This window comes from Camelus ferus, chromosome 1, assembly GCF_009834535.1.
Source record: "Camelus ferus isolate YT-003-E chromosome 1, BCGSAC_Cfer_1.0, whole genome shotgun sequence".
Lineage (NCBI taxonomy): Eukaryota > Metazoa > Chordata > Mammalia > Artiodactyla > Camelidae > Camelus > Camelus ferus.
Genome location: NC_045696.1, coordinates 93,706,720 through 93,729,083, shown reverse-complemented (window position 1 = coordinate 93,729,083; position 22,364 = coordinate 93,706,720). Strand labels below are relative to the sequence as shown.

The 22,364-nt window shown below is 35.1% G+C and overlaps 1 protein-coding gene across 1 annotated transcript in view; it reads right to left on the bottom strand.

Moving 5' to 3' along the window:
- GPR149 (G protein-coupled receptor 149) overlaps positions 1–18,037 on the bottom strand; it is a 63,004-nt gene extending 44,967 nt beyond the window's left edge. The window contains exons 1-3 of the mRNA XM_006185678.3: positions 16,963–18,037; positions 15,875–16,067; positions 10,309–10,766 (exon numbers count right to left, since the gene is read on the bottom strand). Of these exons, the coding sequence (XP_006185740.2) occupies positions 10,309–10,766; positions 15,875–16,067; positions 16,963–17,979 (1,668 nt within the window). The 5' untranslated portion in view covers positions 17,980–18,037. The remainder of the gene's footprint in view (positions 1–10,308; positions 10,767–15,874; positions 16,068–16,962) is intronic.
- Positions 18,038–22,364: the final 4,327 nt, after the last annotated feature.

The following is a 22,364-nucleotide window of genomic DNA, read 5'->3' as shown; positions in this document are numbered from 1 at the left end:
TGTAACCCTAAACCATTTAATTTAGTTGTATCTGCTTTCAAGCTTTATTAAATGCAATCATTGAGTGTGTTCTCATTTTCTGTTATATTTCTTTCATTATATTTGCAAAACTCATTCACATTTTATGCAGCTCTAATATGTTAAATTGCATTTTCTTTTTCTTGGTTAGGGATTTAAAAAGTTTTTGAGGGGCTTGAAGCTTATATTATTTGTGTTCGTTAAGAAAAAGGACAGAAAAGTCTTGTGTTCGTTAATTTTATAAAAAACATATGTCCATATGAGTACATTGCTAGGGCTCCTCCCAGCCTAGGAAGAGATCAGGGCAAGCAAAGTGCCTGAAGTTTAAGCGTCTTTGGCTTCATGAAAAATACACTCTGATTGTGGTATTTTATTGTAAAAATATTCAGCAATTTATTTATCATTCTAATGTTGATGGACTTTTGGTGTATCCCTAAATACTGGTGCTATTACAAAAAGAGCTCCAGGAATATAAACATGTTCTAGGATAGCACTGTTCAATAGCACCACAGTGATGGAAATCTTTGATATTTGTACTGTCTAATATGGTAGCCACTAGTAAAATCTGGATATTGAGCACTTTGAATGGGTAGTGCAACTGAGGAACTGAATTTTAAATTTAAAAAATTTAGAACTTAATTTAGATTTAAATAGCTACATGCAACTAGTGACTACTGTATTGGACAGTGCAATTCTAGGGTGTATATCCAAGAATGGCATTGCTGGGGCCTAAGGCACGCAAATATTTAACTTTTTTAGCTACTGCCAAGCTGTTTTTAAAGTGGTTTTAACAGCTTACTCCACCGGCAATTACTCATATAGAGTTACTATTGTTCTATATTCCCCTCAATTCTTGGCATTGTCAGATTTTTTTAATTTTAGCTGTTCCTGTGGGTGTGCAGTGGTCTCTGATTGCTATTTTTAAAAAGATTTCCATATTCTTAATGATGTGGTATACCTTTATATATGTTTATGGCTATTTGGATTTTCTCTTATGTAAAGTACCCGTTTAAACCTTTGCTCATATACTATTTGGCTGTCTGTCATTTTCTTATTGATTCATTGGTGTTCTTTATAAATTTCATATTTTAAGTATAAGATCTTTGTTGATGATGTGTTTTGCAAATGTCCACACACAGAAAGTTTTACAAAACATTGATACCCGAATCTTAACTCCAAACCAATTAAATCAGAATTGCTGTGAGTGGGTTAAGGCAGTTTTAAAGATTCCCCAGGTGATATTAATCTGCCTGTGTGAGGAGAATAGATTACAATATAGTGGAAGAAATGATTTGATAACCATCAAAACAGTCTCTCTGAAGCAGTTATGGTGGTGAATATGTGGACTGTCTCTGGAGTCTGATGGCCTGAGTTTGCTCCCAGGCTCTAATAGACTTTAGGCTTCATTTCTCTGTTCTTCATTTTTTTTTCATCTGTAAAACTGGGTAATAATATCTACTAGATAGTCCTTGTGAATACTAAGTGAGCAATGATACGTACTATGTGTGACACGTAGCAAGTGCTCTATAAGTATTAGATATTATAGTCATCATCATAATCATCATCATCAAAAGATTAAATTAGCTGCTTTTATAAAGTAGTGAGAGTGAGAACCAGCATTTTCCTTAATGGGAAAGCATCAGAAACTTTTCAGTAAGATAAGAACAAAGCAAGATTGCCCTGTCTCTTCCACTATTCAACACTGTCCTGGAGGTATTGGCCAATGCAAGCAGAAAGAAGAAATTAAACAGAGGCATAAGAATTGATAAAGAGGCAAAACTACCTCTATTTGTTGCTGATCTGATAGTATATCTAGGAAGCCCTAGATAATTAATGATAATCAATGGTTTTATTTAAATAATAAAATAGTTCAGTAGTGTAGCAGATATAGTATTAATAGGCAGAAATCAGTATCTTTAATATATACAAACAATAACCAGTAAGAGGACATGATGGTAGAGAAAAACCTCATTTACAATGAAAACAATAAAGATCAAATACTCAGGAATAAACCTAATAATGTGTAAAGCTTATAGGGAAATTTTTAAAAAAATCTTTCAGGAGAAAGGTACAAGAATAGGCTAGAACAAATGGGAAGACACCCCCTGTTTGTGGATAGGACAAATTAACATTACAAAGATGTCAGTTCTTGCTGAACTAACATACTAACATAAACTTAACACAATCTTGATAAAGATTTTTTTTTACAGAGTTAGACAAGTTGAAAACAAATTGGAGATGGAAAAGCAAACATGCAAGAATAGCAAGAAAAATCCTGAAAAAGAAAAAAAAAATACGGGGAGTGGGGAGACTGGGACTATCAGATATTAAAATTCATGATAATATACTAGCCTCTCTAATTAATGTAGTGAGATACCAGTGCATGAATAGACAAATAGTGGAAAAGAACAGAAAATCCAGACACAGACCCAGGTAAATATGGAAATTTAGCATAAGATAAAAATTATATCTCAAAACACTGAGGGTAATAATTGACTTATAAAGAATTCTTTTAAAAAATAATACATAAACTTTTGGAAAAAGATAAAATTATATTCATATCTTACACCAAATACAAAAATAAATTCCAAATGGATCTGGGAATCTAAATGTAAAAATTGAAACCATACAAGTACTAGAAGAAGACTTGGGTGAACTCCATTTAAAGCTGACTTTCCAACTGTGACTCAAAATCCAGAGGCAAGTAAATAAAAGATTGATAGATTTTACTATAAACAATTTTTAAAACTGTGCTTGCCAAAAAATATTACACATAAAGTTAAAAGACAAATGACAAACTGGGAAAAATATTTGCAATATATACCACAGAGATCTATTTTTCCTAATAGATAAAGAACTTTTAAAAATTGAAGAATAAAGGGACAAAAACACTATAGAAAAATGGGAAAAAGATAAAAATAGACAATTTACAAAAAATAAAGAGGTAAGGCCCTTAAACAAATGAAAATTATTCATACTCACTTATAATTACATAAATATAATTTAAAACAATCCTCAGATAGCAATTCTCTTTTATCAGACTGGTGAAAATTAAAAAGCATGATAATATATTTTATTACTGAGGTGGGAGGGAAAAGAATCTTCTATTATACATTGCTGGAGGCAGTGCAAACTGTTATGACTATTTTTCACAAAATTACATTTTTGACCCAGAAATTCTAATTCTAGGAATTTATCCTAAAAATGTACTTCCAACAACATGAAAATATATATGCATAAGGTTATTCACTGCAATAATGTTTTTAATTGCAAAATATTAGAAATAATTTAAAGGTCTATATAAGAGTGGTTGAATTAACAATAGTATTCACACTATGGGTTATTGTGCAGCTATAAAAAGAATGAGAAAGATCTCTATGAGCTGATATAGAGTGACTTCTAGGATATATTATTTAGTGAAAAAAGCAAAATGTCAAAGAGTATATGTAAGGAAGAAGAAGATATAAGAAGATATGCATGTATCTACTCATTGTGCAAAAAGAAATACAGTAAGATTAAACCAGACACTACAAGGTTGGCTACTTACAGGGGATAGGTGAGAACAGGGTAGTAAGAATGGGAAAATGGGAACAGGAAAAAAGGAATGAGGGAGGAAAATATACTTTTCTGTAGTTCTGACTCTTGGAAGCATGATCATATTTCACATATTTAAACATAAATAATCAAAATGAAAAAGCATGTGAGAGGAACTCAAAATGTAATACAAAATGAAGGGAATAGAAATGAAAATAACTAACCTAACTAAATGTGGAAGGTTGTATTGTGACTATAAATGATAAAGTTAAAGATAAAAAGAACTATACATAACTACTATATTTTAGTTAGTATTCTTTCCCACAGTGTTGTGGGTTAGCAATGCTAGAACTACTTTATATGTATACCAGGATTGAGCAGATAAGTACATATATTTGTAGAGAATGAGAACCAGTTTTCTCACTGTCAGAAGAAGTAACAAGTAAAAAAAAGGGAAGGGCATGAATGAATCCTGAAGTATTTGATTAGACTTGAAGGTTTCAGTATAAACTCATGGTTTTAAATGATTCATACAGAGAAAGTGACAGATGTATACATGAGCATACATATATGTATTTCCTAGATCTGTCCAATGATGGGGTCTAGAAACAAGACACCTCAGTAGCAATCATGTACCTAGTACCTGAATATTGGTTTCTAAATCCTATTCTCCAATAAAAGAAACCACAGCTGCTTAGGAAGATGATTGATTCTAGGGATGGATCAGGGGAAATACAAGATGAGGGTGGAATATCTTGTACTGCTAAAAAGTAAGGAAATGCTAAAAAAGATGAGGCTGGATTGTTGAATGGATAAAGGCATCAATCTGAAGAGGCTCCCAATGGCCAGATTTAAGGTAACTGAAGTAATAAAATAAAAATAGTATGGCTTATAACCTATAGATTCAAATAAATATTTATGATCTCACACTGATATAAATAAACAGGTAAACAGAAGAGAGAACTTTTTCTTATAGGAGAATTCCAATAATAAACACAGAAGGAATTATAGAAATGGAAAATCACCTTCACAAAATAATTGCTGCAGGCAAGATTCATCAATTAATGATAAAATTAGTGGGCAAAAAAGTATGATAGGAAACAGAATATTTGCATAGCCTCAAAATATCTCCCTACAAGATACTTATAAATTACAAAGGAAAAAATAGTAACTGTTGATAGAGAAATCTGGCAGACATCATCTTTACCAAGTGATCAAAGTTTACATTACCATCGTAAGACAGATCAACATCACGTACCACTTGCTATGATGTGCTGGGAAGGGCAAACATCACTTCTGTGTTATTCTTGTCAAAAATGCCTAATTTCAATTTAATCAACAGAAAATATATGACAATTACAAACTGAAGGATATACTAGAAACAAGCAAAACAAACTGGCTGACTGTCTTCAAAAGTGCCAGTCATGTAAGACACAGAAAGACTGTGGAACTGCTATAGATTGGAAGAGTCTGAGGAGACATGTCAACAAAAACAGTATGGGATCGGGGATTAGATTCTGGACCAGAAAGAGGACATCAGCAGGACAACTGGCAAAACTGAAATAAGGTTTACAAGTTAATTATTAGTTTCCTATTATCATCATGTAACATGTTAACATTAGTGAAGGCTGGATGGAGGATATATTAGAACTCCACATACTATTTTTAAAACTCTTCTGTAACTCTAAAATTAGTTCACAGTAAAAATTGTAAAAGTGTAGTAAGTTTCCAGCTAGCTGATTTCAAGTAAGGGATAACACTCAGTAGGAGTTGTAGAAGAGATTAAAGCCATAACTAGGCGGTTCCAATACATAGCCCTTAAAGCCGCCTTAAACCACGAAGCTTTTTGGAGAAAACTGACAGAATCCTTATCTTAAAGAGTGAATTATAGGATTCTACACAAGCTTTGATCCAATGCTAATCCCCTTGAATCCGTGGCGAGTGAACAGTTCAAAAGCTCAGTTTTACTTCATTTCAGCAAATAACATGTGCTGTGAGGATTACAAAATGTGTTACAAAATATTCAAATTAGTTTACAATAAAATTCCCTTAGTCTGAACTTTCAAGAATTTAAATACTTGAGAACAACTTTACATCCGTAAATGAGTTTTAAGCCACACTCTACATAGCCATCCTAAACTATACCAGATAATTACACAAATGGATCAAACAATTTAAATCAGGTGAAAATTATACTCTTAAGTGGAGAAAAGCAGATTTCAAAACAGTGCTTGCAATATGATCTCATTTTTGTCAAAAGTGAAAATATATGCTTAGGAAAGAGCCTAAAGTTTTATATGATAAAATGTAAACAGTGGTTAACAATGTGTGGTTGCAAGTGGGTGTTTTTTCTTCACTTATCAGCAATTTCTAAATTTTCTACAATAATTATATTGCCTTACAATCATAAAACAATAAAGATTATAAATGTTTTTTAAAAGACAGAAATGTAACAATTTCTTAGGTCTCTGAATAGTGAGTAATGAACTATCCACTCCAAACAAATGGATGTAGCTAAATATAAAATATCTAGACAGTCATTTTGTGTTAGGATGAGGCTACCTCTTTGCCTTAAGGCTGCAAATAGGAGATGAAAAGTGAGTTTTTCTCCTATGTCACTTCAGTTAACAATGTCAAAAATTACTCAGAGAGCAGGTTTAAGCATTTGCAATTATCAAGCTGACAATGTCATAGGAAACACTAACATCTCATGCCAGACTTAAATTTTTAACAGTTTATTTTTTTAAATGAAAAGAGAAGGTGCACTCTTTCAGGGAGAGAGGAAAGAGGTATGTGTGTTCTTTATGGGGCATATATATTAAATGGAAATAATTAATTTTGCCCTGCTCTTTAAACTAGTCTCCATCTCCTAGTGGTTAGATGCTAAAGCAGTACTTCTTACATTTTAAAAAGTAATACTTAAAAAGAAGTACTTAATTTAAGTGGGGTTGGTTGAGATGCACATTACTGATTCTGTAGGTCTCAGATGGAACTCGATGCTGCACCAGAGTCATCTAGGGGTTTGTTAGAAATGCAGAATCTTGGGTCCCACCTCAGATCCACTCAGTCACAATCTACATTTTGATAATATCCCCATTTGACTTATTTGTACACATTAAAGTTTGAGAAGCTCAAACTAAAGAACTCAAAATAGTCTAGATTGACATTTGATTTCTATAGTTTTCTATGAAAATGATTTAAAGAAATAATTTTTAACAAGATTATAGAAACCAATGTTGCTGCTGAATTCTGTGAGCAAACAACATAATTTTGATTTGTAAAGCTATTTTTAAGTAGCTAAAACATTTTCCTTAAAATAAAAATAAAATTTCTTTGATTCTCAGGTGACTTAAAGCTAGTTCTTACTGGTTTACCTATTCTTATACTGAGTGGTTTGTGCAGCTAATTCAAAAGCTATCACTTTCAAGTAGGCCAGAAAGAGAAAGAAAAATACCATATGATATCACTCATATGTGGAATCGAAAAAAGAAAATAAAAAGGACACAAATGAACTTATTTACAGAACAGAGACAGATTCTCAGAAAATAAATGTATGATTACGGGGTTGGTGGTGAAAGGGGTGGGGAGGAATAGATTGGGAGTTCAGGATTTGCAGATGCTGATTACTTTATGTAAAATAGGTAAACAACAAGGTCCTACTGGATAGTACAGAGAACTGTATTCAAGACCTTGTCATTGTCTATAATGAAAAAGAATATGAAAAGGAATATATATATATGTATAACTGAATCACTATGCTGTACACCAGAAATTAACACAGCATTGTAAATCAACTATTCTTCAATATAAAATATACAAAAACAACAACAAAAAAGAAAATAATGCAAAATCTATCACTTTCTTCTACTTTGACTCTCATTTGAGAAGGATAGTTTCAGAATCTGTTTTTCTATATTCTACTGGGATATTGGAGGACTTTTCATCTTTCAAATAATATGATGATAGGATTATAAATGGGACTGAGTGGCATAATGACAACATAACTTTGTTTCAGATTTACAGTAATAAATAAGTGACTATCGAGAGCTCTAAGACAACACATTAAAAGAAAAGGAAATGGAATCAGTGGGTAATTTAATGAGCTTAATACTAAAAGAGAAAATTAGAGTAATTACCTACAAGCCACTAAATCATTTTATAAGTACAATTTCCTAAAGAAGACAAAACTTCGGGGTTCTGGAAAATCACTGCTTCATGTGAGGAACACTCATACCATGGCAACATTAAAACTCTGTAATTGAAGAACTCTTACATTTCTAACTTTTTTTTTGGGGGGGGAACATTCTACTTTCTAGGGGTCCAAGAAGAAGTGATTGTGTGGCTAAGTGTAACACTGAATTTCAGTCTTACAAACACTCAACCTCTGATAAATTTCATTGGATCATACTTAAACCTACTGAAGCCATTCTACTACCATTTTCTTTATAATTTAACCTTGACCTGACACTCTGATTCCTATCAGGATTTCCAAAAAGATATACTGAGAATTTGTTTACTCACATAAACTCTAAAAAACAATTAAGCAATGTGTATTGTAGTAACACAGTAGAACTCATTAAATATATTTTAACTCAAATCTGCTTTTTTAAAAGCTCAAGAACAGAGAACACACACTATTTAAAGTAGTACCATTACATATGAGTTGATAAATTGAGCCTAAGTATTTGAAAGTACAACCATAGAAATTAAAGAGACAGTGCTTTCATAGAGCCACTGCAGTGTCTACCACAGTTGAATGTATCACTATAAGATACCTAAGTTAACCTTGCTTTCAGAGCAAGGAAGGAACTTGGAAGAAAAGGATAAAATGAACATGCTTTCAAAGTTACCATCTACTCCCATCAAATATCTGCTGATGAAGAGCAGGGCAAGAGTTAAAAAACCAGCCTTTGGTCATAGGAAAAATGCTCATAAGCTTTTCGAGCCTAAATGTATTTTGGTTATAATGTTAATCTTAAAGTCCATAGGCGATTTTGCTAAGAGAACGTCATACCAATAATAGCCCATGGGTTAACGATTTCTTACTGTTGTTTTTATGTTTAAATTTATGATGGTATTTCATTTAATTTCAATTAGTTTCTGAAAATATAAATTTTACCTTTCCTGAATATTATATTATCTATTTTACCACTAATCATTTTTTTCACAACCATCATTTTAGATTAGTTTCCTGAATTCCTTGTTCTTTGCAGGAACAGTATTAATATTAATGGAGTTAATTGATCATACTCTCTAAACTATAACAAAAATTTTTGAGGAAGAGCTATAAAGTTGTGATCATTCAAATGGTAATTCCCAATGTTTTGACAAAATGCACTAGAAAATTAAGTCATTTAAAGTAATGTTGAGTGGGAAAAAAGCAAGTCCCAGAAATGATACCATCTCCAGAAGCTCAAAATAAGCAAAACTAAACAATATATTGTGTTAGAAAAACATTCTTTTGTGACAAAATAGTAAAACAAAAAACCATGAGCAAGACTCAAGATAGACTGCTTAATTTTTAAGTGCAAGAAAACCAGGAGGTTTAGATTATTCAGGAACAAACTGATAATGATATTGTAGGGATTCCCATCTAAGCTGGGGCACCACATTGTTCGAATTTTTTAAAATCACTATTTTTAAAAAATCACTATTTAGTGATTTTTCTGAAATGCTTCATCACTAAACACTATGAATAATTATTTTAGTAATATACTTTGTTTTATTACCCAACTTTTAAAACCAGTAATATCAAAATAAAACTAACAGTTTTAATTAACTGAGGAGAACAAAGCAAATCTCAGATTATTCTGCTCATATTCATAGTGTTATATGGTCATACTTTTGATCAATGAATGCATTGTTACTAGCAGATATTTGTAGAATTATATTTTTGATTCTAGAAGCTAGGTGCAAGTGGACTTTGATTTCCATTAAATTATGTAGGAAAAGGCTTTTCTTGCTAGTAAATCAATAGTGTGAAAAGCAAGAGCAACTAATTATTAGATATGAGTCTGGAGGAAAGAAGAATCTTATATCAATATCACACTACAGTTTCAATAAAATAAGAAGTACCTGTCATCATTCTAGGCAGGCTGGAATCTAGGAAAGAAAGGGGTGAGATTAAAGTGCAAGTGCTTTCACTTACATAAAACATTATAAAACCATTCTTCCACCCTTAAAAGGACAGAACATTTAGCAGGGATTTTGCAAAGCTTCACTTGAGTGTATTCTAGAACACATCTTTTTTTCCTTGCTGGGTAACAGAGAGACTAGTTCCAGCAAGACAAATAGGCAAGCTCTCCATTATAGTTGCAACAGGACTACCTCTTCACCACTAGTTGTATAAATATTTGCCCTCAAACATCTTTTGAGGACTGTGGAATATTTTTCAGGCAAAGAAAAAAATAAAACCTACAAGTTAATTAACTTGAAATAAGTTCTGAGAGTCTAGTCTGAATTTACACAGATTACTTGAGGTTAAAATAGAATGCTGTACCCTTCTGAAAGAGCCTATGTAACTCTGCCAATCCCAAAATATATAGATTTTTGAATGAATGAAAGTATAACTAATTTAAAAAATTCAGAAGTCCTTCAAGGACACTGAAATAAAATTTAATATTATGGAAAGTAATTGAGATAAGTGGAAACAACCTTGGACTTGACTGAATGAAATAAGCAACTGATAATTTTTTTTTCATGCTGTCATATTTGGTCTCACTTTTAATTTTACAGGCAGAACAACCTTTACTGTACCTGACGAGGGGTTCTTTCTGATTTACTCCTACACCATTCCCAGTCTGAAAGGTCTGGTTTCTGACTCTCTTCGTGAGACAGTCTTCTTTCCGGCCCTTCTAAAAAGGTGGTTTCTTCATATTTAATATCACCTTCTGTTTTTTCAGAAAGCAGTGGATCAACACTCTTTTCATTGTGGAAATCCTGTTTAGCATTTGTAATATCAGTGTTTGTGCATTTGTTGATGCCTTTTAGTGTGGAGCTGTCCAGAGAGGTTGTGGTGCTGACTTCCACTTTAATGGCATTGAAGATATTATGAGTGTCTTTCTGAGAGTCTTTTGAAGTTTTGCACTCATAGTTCATGAGGTTGTGATAGGATATAGAATTTTCATCATCCTCATAGTAATCTTCACGTCCTATTTTATAAATTCCATAACTTTGTTGGAATGATAGATTGAATTCAAAGCATCTTCTTTTGGCTATATGAAAACAAAAGCAAAATTCCAAGGTTAGAAAGGTAAATATAAACAGCAGTTGGATATACAAAGTTGATAAAAATAGGAAGGTACATTCAATTTGATTAGTATAAATTTTAAAACTATCTTTATTTACTTCTTGTCAATTATACAAAGCAATTATGCCTCATGAATTCAAGCCATCTCATCACTCTGGGCCTAACTTACACAATGAAGGGTTTGAAATACATACAACCCCAAGACTTTGATGTCTTTAAAGAAATTTTTGTAAGAAAAATTTAACCCTAAATTAGAAAAGTCTCATGTATATTCGGTTTTAGTTTAAGCTCCTTCAGTTTACCAATTATCTGTACATTTCTTTATTTGGGGATAAAATACATTGTTTATAAATTTTATTTTGCCAGAAATTAATTATTAAGAAGCTCTTAATATTATATGAGCTATTCAGCTGACAATGCCAACAAGATATAACTGCTTTAAATATTTTGATGTTTATCATTCCTGACATTTATATGCTTATAAATGCAAACATTAAAAATTAGACATTGCTGCAATACAGTTTTAAAACTTCAAAAATAACATGTATATTGCTGAATCAATTTGTAATGAATTGTAAAAAAGAGTGTATAGATTCATGTTTCTGTGAACTGAAGCACTTTACAACATGTCTATAAACCTGATTAATTACAAAATGAGTGTAGCAGGAATGCATAAAACTTTCTATGGTTTAAATCAGGTGAACTATGATGGTATCCAACACATTGCACTATTATTTGGTGTATATGGTATAAAGTCTTAGTAGGATAACAAGTGAGAATGTGAAAGAAGTGATACAACTGTGTGTAAATGTCATTAAATACTAGATAATTTTTGTGTATTAAAAATGAAGCTATTAGACAAAATGCAATACATGTTTTGGTTTTCATCTTTCAAACATGGCTCATTTCAAAAACTTTTTTTACTTGGGTAGCTCTGTGTTTCATAGCACACATTTAGCTATCCTTGGTGGAAAAATGTATTATAAACTAAAATTTCTATGAGAACAACAGGTAAAATTTGATTCATTTTATAATATAATCCTAGTGTTATTCACATGCTGATTCTACTACCAAAATTTTCTCAGAACTGAAAATTTACAAACCAATTCTGACTGAAAGATAGAATTAATAGATGTCATTCATTATTTGAGTCAAAATATTCATTGTTTGAGCCAGGATACAAACAAAAATGTATATGCAAAGAAAATGGAAAAGTAGAAACAGATATTAATGTTTTATACACTGTCTCTTTTATAGTACCACACTTTTTCTAATAAGGTAGTCCAGTTAAGTTAAATTAGGATTTTTAATTTACTTTAATAGTGTGAAAGCTGAAGGAGTGTTTTCATTATTGATGGGTTCCCCTTTTCTGCTAAAAAAGAAAGATATAAAGTGACAAGTGGTCAATTCAAGGATAGGAAGTAAACAAAACCTGTCATAAAAATCCTAATTTTATCATATTATATGATGTCATACAATATGATAAAATTGATTATAACTATGAAATACATAAAGCAAAAATGAATCAGATTTTTGAAGGATTGAGCAGAATGTGTCAGTGAGAACCTGTCTCCATGTTACCAGGTGCAAGAGGCAGTCAGAGGTAGGCTATGAGAAGGGAGTGGAATTGCTATAGATACAGTAGGAGACTGGAGCATTCCTTGGTCAGGTACGCACATAGGTTATGTCATTTAACACAACAACCCTGCATAATAAAAGGCATATGGGTTCTATTTTGTACTTGAGAAAACTGAGTCTGATAGAAGAAACCTACCTAAGATTACTTACCTGGTAAACAGATTTGAATTTAAAGCTAACTGACTCAAGAATTGAAGCTACTAACGTCTATGTGAAATTGCTTTATTGCTAATCAGACTCATGAGAGAAATGTGCTTATGGAAGTAGAATGTCCTGGATGTGCTAAAAATTAGAGGAAGTGCATTAATTGTGAAACCAATAGAAACATTTCTTGTTAATGACTTTCCCTTAACACTGGAGGTAAATTCTGACTAACTAATGAAGATAACAGGTTATAACAACATAACAGAGCTGAAAATATTTGACTAATAACTTACAAGAAACTTAGAGACCATTAGGATAGCGTCAGGAACCTTTGAAGTCTATTCTACACTTATGAAAAATAAATAAAATTTTATATCTGTTCTGAAAAGCAAAACTCTGGAAGAAACATGAATTAGCTCTAGTCTTTTGCCTTTAATCACATCTTGCTAATGACAATTTTAGACATAAGTAATTATATCAGCTTATAAATATACATAATTCTTCAGAGTACCATGACATCTGATTCTCTGATTTTGTCAAAAAATTAAATCTGAAAATCTCATTTTTATAGAACATATTTTAACTGTTTATTTAATTGAAAAAGAAAGCATCATGTCATGCAAACAAAATGGGCTTGAAAGCCACATCCAATCCATGTTTGCTACTTGAGGCCTCTGTGTAAAACCATCTTTTTTAAAACCATTTTTGTTTTGAGACACTAGTAATACAGATTATTGTTGGAAACAGGAGAATATCATTATTTCTGCAAATTATTTTTCATTAGTGACATTCATTTTCTGGTTGCATGTCTTGGTTTCCATACAATGAAGATGAGATACAGAATTACGTCTTCATCAACAAAAAGAACCTGTGGTAAATATGAGTTATGAAAAAATGATTTTCCCTTCCTTGCTTCTGGAGTTCCCTGAAGAAGAATGTAAAAGGGGGAAATATTAGTTTGTTAGAGAGAAAAAGCTTAAATATGAAACTGGAGCCATACTTCCAAAGAATCAAAGTACCATAATGGATCAGTACCTGCCCACCTGAAGATGAACCATCTTTGGGGTTTCAAAATTCTGTTTTTTAGGTTTTTATTACTTTTACGGGGGTAATTAGATTTGTTTATTTTTTAATGGGGGTACTGGGGATTGAACCCAGGATCTCATGCATGCTAGGCAGGCACTCTACCACTAAGCTATACCCTCCCCCTCAAAATTCTGTTTTTGTGTCATCCTAGCAATAGGAAAATATATGGTGGGTCCTCACACGGTGAAAACACATCATTCTTATCCTTAGAATTTCCCTGTGGCACAGCCTGGTATCAAAAGAGAATGGAGCCATTTTAAACTAATGTTCCTCACAATATTTTATTTTTGAAGCCATGCCTTTCTGAGCTTACAGTTCAGCACCTTCCCTGGAATTGTAAAGTAAATACAAATAATGGCAATGGTAATTTTAGAGGAAAAATATTATGATCTTGAAACGCATGGTTCTAATTTCAAACATGAGATATTACTGCGATTGTTGATTCTGCTGGCCTGCTGTAGGTTCTTCCACCTTGTGCAGCACAAGATAGAATGCTTCCTATGACAGTGATAGAGCCGTTGCATTGCTTTGTTTTCAGCTCTCACACAGGTGCCCTTTAGTTCTTAAAAATGACTGCACAGGGAACTATATTCAATACCTTGCAGTAACCTATAATGTAAAAGAACATGAAAACAAATATATGTGTGTATATATATGACTGAAACATTATGCTGTACACCAGAAATTGACATAAGATTGTGAACTGACTACACTACAATAAAAAAAAAAAAAAGACTGCCCTAAACTCTCCTTGTATCTCTTACAATCTTAAATATTATAAGATGGTGCTGGTTCATTAATTTAGTGACAATTATTAACATTTGATAGAATGGTAGAACTTTCAGGCTTGTAGGTGATTTTTATATATTCTATTTCTTTAATGTGTCTCAAAAAGATTTATTATTAATTTTCTGTGTCACTGTTGCTCTGGTTATTAGTCTCTAGAAGCACATACTTATTGTAAGCTCCATGGTTGTTTTGTTTTAAAGGCATAGATAAACTTGGCATCTATTAACAGTAAAACTTTATGGCATCCTTAACACTAAAAAGAATCTGGTCACTTGAAAAATATCTGGACATTAAGTGTCATCAATACATGGAAAAGAACCAGTTCATGACTAATTAATATTTATTATAATCACCTTGTTGAAGAATTGATTACAGAATATACTTTAATATTTGCCAGTTTTTACAGCCCTCAAATATTCTGAGATGAACTGTTTTTATTTACTCCTTCTTTTCTGTTAAAGAATAATACCCTTGCATATTCTGAGAAAAAGACAATTAATGGAGCAGTCAATTCAGCATACAATAATGCAATCTTGGATTTATTAAAGGGTAGAACATTCTATCTTTTGTCTGGAATGACAGAAAAAATATATCCTTTTCCTTCCTGGCAGAGTCAAAATATACAGGGTATTCCTCAACTTTTCCTGTCTCCATACAGAAACAATTACACTCCAATGAGTTTTATATTTGACCCCACTCCTGTTCTAGGTATACGCTTTAGAACATAGGTGTTTTGCTTTTTTTCCCCCATGGCATGGCTAGATTCAGAGATGAACATGCACTAACAAACTCTGCCACTTTCGTCTTTTCTTGAAACTAAAGGTGTTTTGGAGGTTGTTGGTTTGTGTGTATATGTAGATATTTTCTAAAAGCAAAGGCATACACTTGAAATTGTTTTGGAACTTTTTTTTGGCCACTCCTATTGCTTACTTTAAACTTTCCAAAACCCTGGAAGAATACAAGCAGCAAAATAATGAAAATGCTTTTCTTTACTGTTTCACTAAATAACAATAGGCTATAATATAATGAGTTCTTAACTTTTCAAAGATGCTGGCTTCTCATATGTGGACTTGGAGGGGGGTTACTTTCCATTCTGGTTTAAGGGCTGTGGAGGACATAACATCTAAGGGCCTCTGCTGACTTTATGCTGTGTTGAATGAATTCTCTCCTTTTCTTACCTAACATAACTATGCGATGCACAGGCACTTCATAGAGTTGTTTTCAACCTGCCTCGTTTAAAAATTACCCCAATATTGTGCTAATAATTGTTTCACATTATAATTTATTCCCTTTATTTACCATTTCATTTGTCCTTGGACTCTTGATTCACTACCCAGGCAACTTTCTCAATAGACCACCTTTCTGTATTGGACTGTATGTGTACTGGTCCCAGCCACCTCACTGCCTAGGACTCACGTTTTTTCCCGTCAGATGCCACCGTGTATTTGCTCTGCTTGCAGTTGATGATGCAGCCACAGGGCAAGTGTGTCCAGCGTTTGGACAAGACAAACACTGGAGTTACAGTGGTGGCCAGTAGGGTTAGGAGAAAGCTGAATGTCTCGAAGGGAAGGCTCTGAAACCCCAGGATGTGCTGGACCACCATGTGGATCTGCAAAAGTACAGAGCTTCAATCTTATCCCAAGACAACATTTTCCACTGTGCCAAGCCTTCCCCCAAGCATGCTGTCCACCTCCCTTCTCCACGCCCCTTTCCTGCCTGAGAGCCAGAAGCTCTGCTCCTGGACTGGCATTCCTGGTTTTGGTGGTGAACTACTGGGATCCCTTGGGAGGAAGCCCGCTGCTCCAGACTACGCAGGGCTTTGACGGTTTCCACTCTTGAGTGCTTGGTCTGTGCCAGCTGCCAGCTCAAGTCTCCATCAAGGAAACATAGTTCACAATGTGAGCAATGGTACCCCGGAAAACAGGCAAGAAATCTGCACTGGGCACTCCGGGTGGCCTTTGTCGTATCTTTGGCCCCTCACTTCAGCCAAGCCAAACTTGTCACAGCAGGGTGCCACCCATTTGCCTCTCAGCTGGGCTTCCTCCTGGAGGCTTGAAAAAAAGCCTGTTTTGTCCCCTCACCTCTCTCCCTGCTGGGGATAGGCGGCGTCCTTACGAGGCAGGAATGGAGCAGAGAGAAGGGCACGACGAGGTTGGGGAAAAACAAACCAGCCAACCTTCTTACTACCTCTCTTTCTGAATACTCCCAGACAGAACACCCTTGACCACGACAGATCTAGGAAAACGAAGTCTCCCTTACTTGAAAGCGCTCCCCGCCCTCCTCCCTAATTTTGAAACCATAAGTAAAGGCTTCACGGCTACTAGTCCAACCCGTGAACTGCCTTCCTCCAAGCGCTTCTCTAAAACCAAGCGAGACACATTTGGAAGCGGACTTAACTGCGCGTCTCTGGGTTACCCTCCAAACCGGAGATGCTGGTCCCCAAATGCACTCATACGTATGTCTTGCACACACACCCGCGCACCCGTGAGCAACCGCAGTTTTACCATCATGGGCAGCCAAAGGATGACTTTTGTCAGAGCAAGGATCAAAGAGAAGCGCTTCTGCGCTACGCTCACGGTGAAGCTCCTGGTGCCATAGAGAGTCCCCCGTTTTTCACGCCTGCAGGCTCCAGCCACAGCGGCAGCACCGCTCCCGGGCTCCTGCCCCAGCCGGGTCCTCGCAGGCAGACCTGGTCCAAACACGGTGTCTGATGTCGGGGAGCATCCCCCAGAGCACCGCAGGGCGGGGCCCGGAGCGTCATCTAGGGACAGGGAAAGCACTCTTCCTCCAGTTGGAGGGGTCCCTGGAGTGGAAGCTGCACGGGAAATTTCCTGATAGTTGGCGTGAAGTCTCGGCGGCTCCTCCGAACACAGCAACTGGTGAGTGAGCGGGACGGAGAGGCCGGCGAGGAGTCCGAAGGCCGAAGTGTACACAGCGAAGAGCAGCAGCACGTAGGAGCTGGAGCAGTCGGCCAGGCAGCCCCAGGGCGTGCGCACGAAGGCGCCCCAGCCGCACAGCGGGAGCGCGGAGAGCAGCAGACTGGCTGCCCACACTGTCAACGCCACGCCGAGCACCTGGCCGGATCTTCTGGAGGTTGCCTGGCTCCCTACAGCCCTGTGCATTGTGTAAAAGTTGTAGGAGACCACGAGAGTCGCCTTCAAGTTGCTCGAGAGGCCCTGGCATAAATATAGTAAGGCAGAGGTGGTGCACAGAGACTGGAAGTAGTCAGGGACCTCGTTTGGCCACTGCAAAAAGATGAAGATGGTCACCGACAAGACGCTCATGAGATCATCCCCGGACCAGGAAGCCACCAGCATGGACACAACAGTTCTGTTCTGCATTTTCAGTAGGGAAACTAGTGAATAAATGCTGCCGGCCAGGGCTGCAACAGTCATTAAGCATGTCAGGCAAAAAAGATAGATATTCACGGTTCCTGGCGGATTTAAAAGGTCCGTCGAATTATGACTTTCTTTCCACAGGCTAGAGTCATTTGTTGATAAATTACTGAGAAATACAGACATTGTCCTTGGTCAATATTTAATTTCTTTTTCAATGAATCTGTAAATATTCTCAAAATTAAGCATGGCTGTTAGTTGCAAATCAGATCTCATTTTCTCCTACCAAGTTTCCCTCAAGATGTTCCCCCATCAGTCCAGCAGAAAATGGTCAGACAAGTCTCCTTTAAATCAGACTCAACTCATATTTTAAAATTGGGTTCCACTTAGAGCATCAATAAGAAAGTTTTCAACATTCCAATTAAGAACAAACAAACAAAAACTTCCTCCTGAAACTATCAAGTTTCAGGCATGAAAGCAAAAGCTGCTCAAGTAGATTGAAAAATAATGATGTCTGGGTCCTTTTGGGTCCTTCTAATGGAGCAAAGCGGCTGGTAGCTTGAGGTAATCAAACTCTGTTCAATTTTTAAGAGCAGTAAAATGATGCATTTGGTTCCAGAGCTGAATTCAAAGGCAGAGAAATTATCAGGTAGTCTTCAGCTTTGCCGGATCAGAGAGAGAGAGAGAATGAAAGAGAGAGGGAGAGAGAGACAGACACTGAGCACAGCTCCCCATCTGAACTGCTGTGTTCTTCAATCAGCCTGTGATCCTCTGAGCTGCAGGAAGGAGGAGTCAGCTCCAAGCAGGAGAGGAGCAGGAACAAAAGGGAGGGGAGTTCAGTGTATGAGCGAAATGATGTATTTCTTCTCAGCCTGCCTTATTCGAAGCAAGAGACAATGTCTTTGCTAAGCCTTCCCCTTTGGTTTTGACATATAAAACTAGCCCAGATACTTGCCCAGGCTTGATGTGAATGATAATTAGCATCTTCAAGAGGTCCACTCTTCTCCACTAACGGGCTGTTTTTATTCTTATCTAGACCTCTCTGATTCATAATCCATTGGAGGAAGAATATTACCAATGTCATTTTTAAGTGAATAGGAGGTACCAGCTTTGTTTTTTAAAATACATGTTGTACTTAATAATAAGAATGTTATTATGGTCCTCATTACACTAAACAAGATTTTGCAGAATCTTTGGGTGGAGCCACTCTAGCTTTAGGTAGGTAGCTATTTTCTGTTGATGTCATAAAGTAAGCAAGCTGCCATTCGAATAAATAATATTTCTAGTTGTTAAAGTCAGATGACATTATATAGGGTTACCTCACCAAAAAAAAAAAAACATTTTTAGCTAGAGTACTTGGGTATTTTGTACGATGATTTAATCCCTGAACTCATTTTAAGAATTGTCAGTTTGGCTTAGCAAAGAAGTAACTGACATCAGTAGTCCAGGTCTAGCATTTCCCAGGATGCTTTAGGGCAGTATTCCTCCTCAGCTCAGCTTCATGACCTGAGGGCCTCTCCACACACAGTCCTGGGTCTGAAGGAAAGCAGCGGAAGGGAAAGAAGAAAGCTCACATGGTAATGATCTAAATGCATGGAACAGAATTCTAATCATTCCTTTCATTTTAGAGATAACCGAGGCTACAATTTGAACCTTAATCTGTTCAAGTAGAAAGTGATTGTATTAGTCACTGCCAGCCATACCCTTCAATAAACACAGGAGGCGCTTCACTGATCTTGACATGTTTGATTTCCCTTTCACTCAGCAAATGGAAACAAAAGCACCTGTGACACCTAACTCAGCACTCTAGCTCTCCCTACAGATAATGACAGACCTTGCAGAGTAGTGTAAGAAGGGTCTGGGTTAATTCTTCAGTATGGTATTTAATCCTGGATTTTCAATTAGGTGGGACAATAACTATCACATTGTTAAAATACAATGAATAGAACTTAATAATAGCTATTGCAGTACTATTTGAGGTCTGGGGACATTCCTTCAAGGATTATCATAGTTTCTGGGTTTTCCATTAAATATAAATTTGGAAAAGGGACAGGATACCTAACCACAGTCCCTAGGATATGACAGAAGAGGCAAGGGTGTTAGCACATTTCCAAAGGTTGTTGGTACAATTACAGCCAGTAGAGAACTAGGAGAGAAATCTGAATTTTACTTCAGACTCTGCTATTCCTGGCTATGTATCCTTGGACAAAAATTTTTATACTTTCTCTGGGTGTCTGTTTCCATATCTGTAAAACAAGGGGGCTTGACTAGATTAGTTTTAGGCCCTTTCAAGTTCTAAAATTGGATGATACAATTTTTAAATTGTTCATGTTAACTTTGTATTAATTTTCTTTTCTGTCTACTTCAAAATAATCAATATTGTCATCAAATAAAAAGTGGAGGTTGTAGGAGCTGATGCTTGGATTCTTCAGGCTTTCTCTTTCCCTGCTCTGATGGTATGAAGGTCCTTATCAATATGAAGATGGTATAAGATTCAAGCAGCCTGTGGTGGGAATGTAGTTTGGTGCAGCCATTATGGAAAACAGTATGGAGACTCCTCAAAAAAATAAAAATAGACTTACCATATGATCCATCAATCCCACTCCTGGGTATACATCCAGAGGAAACTCTAATTTGAAAAGATACATGTACCCCAATGTTCATAGCAGCACTATATACAATAGCCAAGACATGGAAGCAACCTAAATGTCCATCAACAGATGACTGGATAAAGAAGTTGTGGTATATTTATACAATGGAATATTATCCAGCTATTAAAAAAAAGAATAAAATAATGCCATTTGCAGCAGCATGGATAGACCTAGAGATCATCATTCTAAGTGAAGTAAGCCAGAAAGAGAAAGAAAAGTAACATATGACATCACTCATGTGTGGAATCTAAAAAAAAAAAAAGAAAAAAAAGGACACTATGAACTCATCTACAAAACAGAAACAGACTTGCAGACATAGAAACAATCTTATGGTTATGGGGGAAAGGGGATGGGAAGGGATAAATTTGGGAGTTTGAGATTTACAAGTGTCAGCCACTATATATAAAAATAGATTTAAAAAACAACAAATTTCTTCTGTATAGCACAGGGAACTATATTCAATATTTTGTAATAACCTTTAATGAAAAATAATATTAAAATGAATATATGTATGTATATGCATGACTAGGATATTGTGCTCTACACCAGAAATTGACACATTGTAACTGAATGTACTTCAATTAAAAAAAAAAAAAGGTTCAAGCAGCCTGGAATGTTGGGCCAACGGAAGGATCATGGCTGCCCTGGAGGTCTGTGGGAACCTAGAGTAAGCTTTGTATGAATAAGAAGTAAGGTTTGTTGTGTAAGTCACTAGTTTTGGGGGTTGATTGTTCTTAGATGGTAGTCTTAATATGGTTAGGTATACTATTGCTCCCACACAGTTAATAAGTGGTAAGGCCAGTTTTTAAAATTGTGGCCTGGCTCTGCAATCTTAATTACAACATATACACAGTTTCTAATAATTCTCTCTTAGCACTGCTTGGGAACACTCCCAATGGATGCGATAATTATACAGTTTTGTTTTTGTTTTCTTTCTCAGCAAGCATGTTCGAAACGTATCATTGTCTAAGTAAACAAAGTTTTACCAAGCTTTATGTTTTATAATACATATATATAATGTATATATACACATAATACATATATATTATAGATATGAGTTTCTTGAAAGTTTTAAGCCTCCCCCTTAGCCATAATCTCATTTTCTTTACAATATCCTCCTAAGCATGAAAAAAAAAATCACTCTAAATGCCTTTCAAATAACCAGGAGGCCAGGAAGAAAGATTTCTAAGCCCTTTTGTATCTTAAATTTACCCAGTTCTTGTGAGTGAACCTGGTTCCTCTGTCTCACTTATCATAAAGCTCTGTATCTTCAATTATTTAAAATTCCATCTTCAAATTACTTAATACTGAAAATTTACATTGATTTAAATTGAAATTATGATTATCAGAACAGTTTAGGCGAAGATTTATTTACTGTTTTCCCACAGCTGTTTTGGTTACTTTAAAACATATACCAAATAAAGTATTATACATTATGAAACAAACTAGAGAGAATTACATCGCAAAAATTTCATCAGGCTTTTATGAAGTCCTTGATGTAATTATACCTTTGCAAAGCACTGTAGGCATTTTTCTAAAAGTGTATATTATATCTGAAAATCCTCAAAAAGTAGGAAACGGCATAAAAAATTCTGGTTGAATATGGTAAAATAACGTCCTTAGCAATATGGATAATTGGCAATAATCATCTGGCATGGAACACTGGCATGGAAACATTCAGTTTTGTTTTATAAAAAAATTTTTAAAAGCATCAAAGATAAAGTTACTCATGAAGCTGTAATATTTCCCTGCTTCTAAAAATATAGGGTGCAGCTAAAACACTTTAAAGAACTGGCCCAGCTTAAGACTCTTACTATTCCGTAGGTTGTCTTCTTGTTTTACTTATGGTTTCCTTTGCTGTGCAGAAGCTTGTAAGTTTCATTAGGTCCCATTTGTTTATTCTTGCTTTTACTTCTTCTA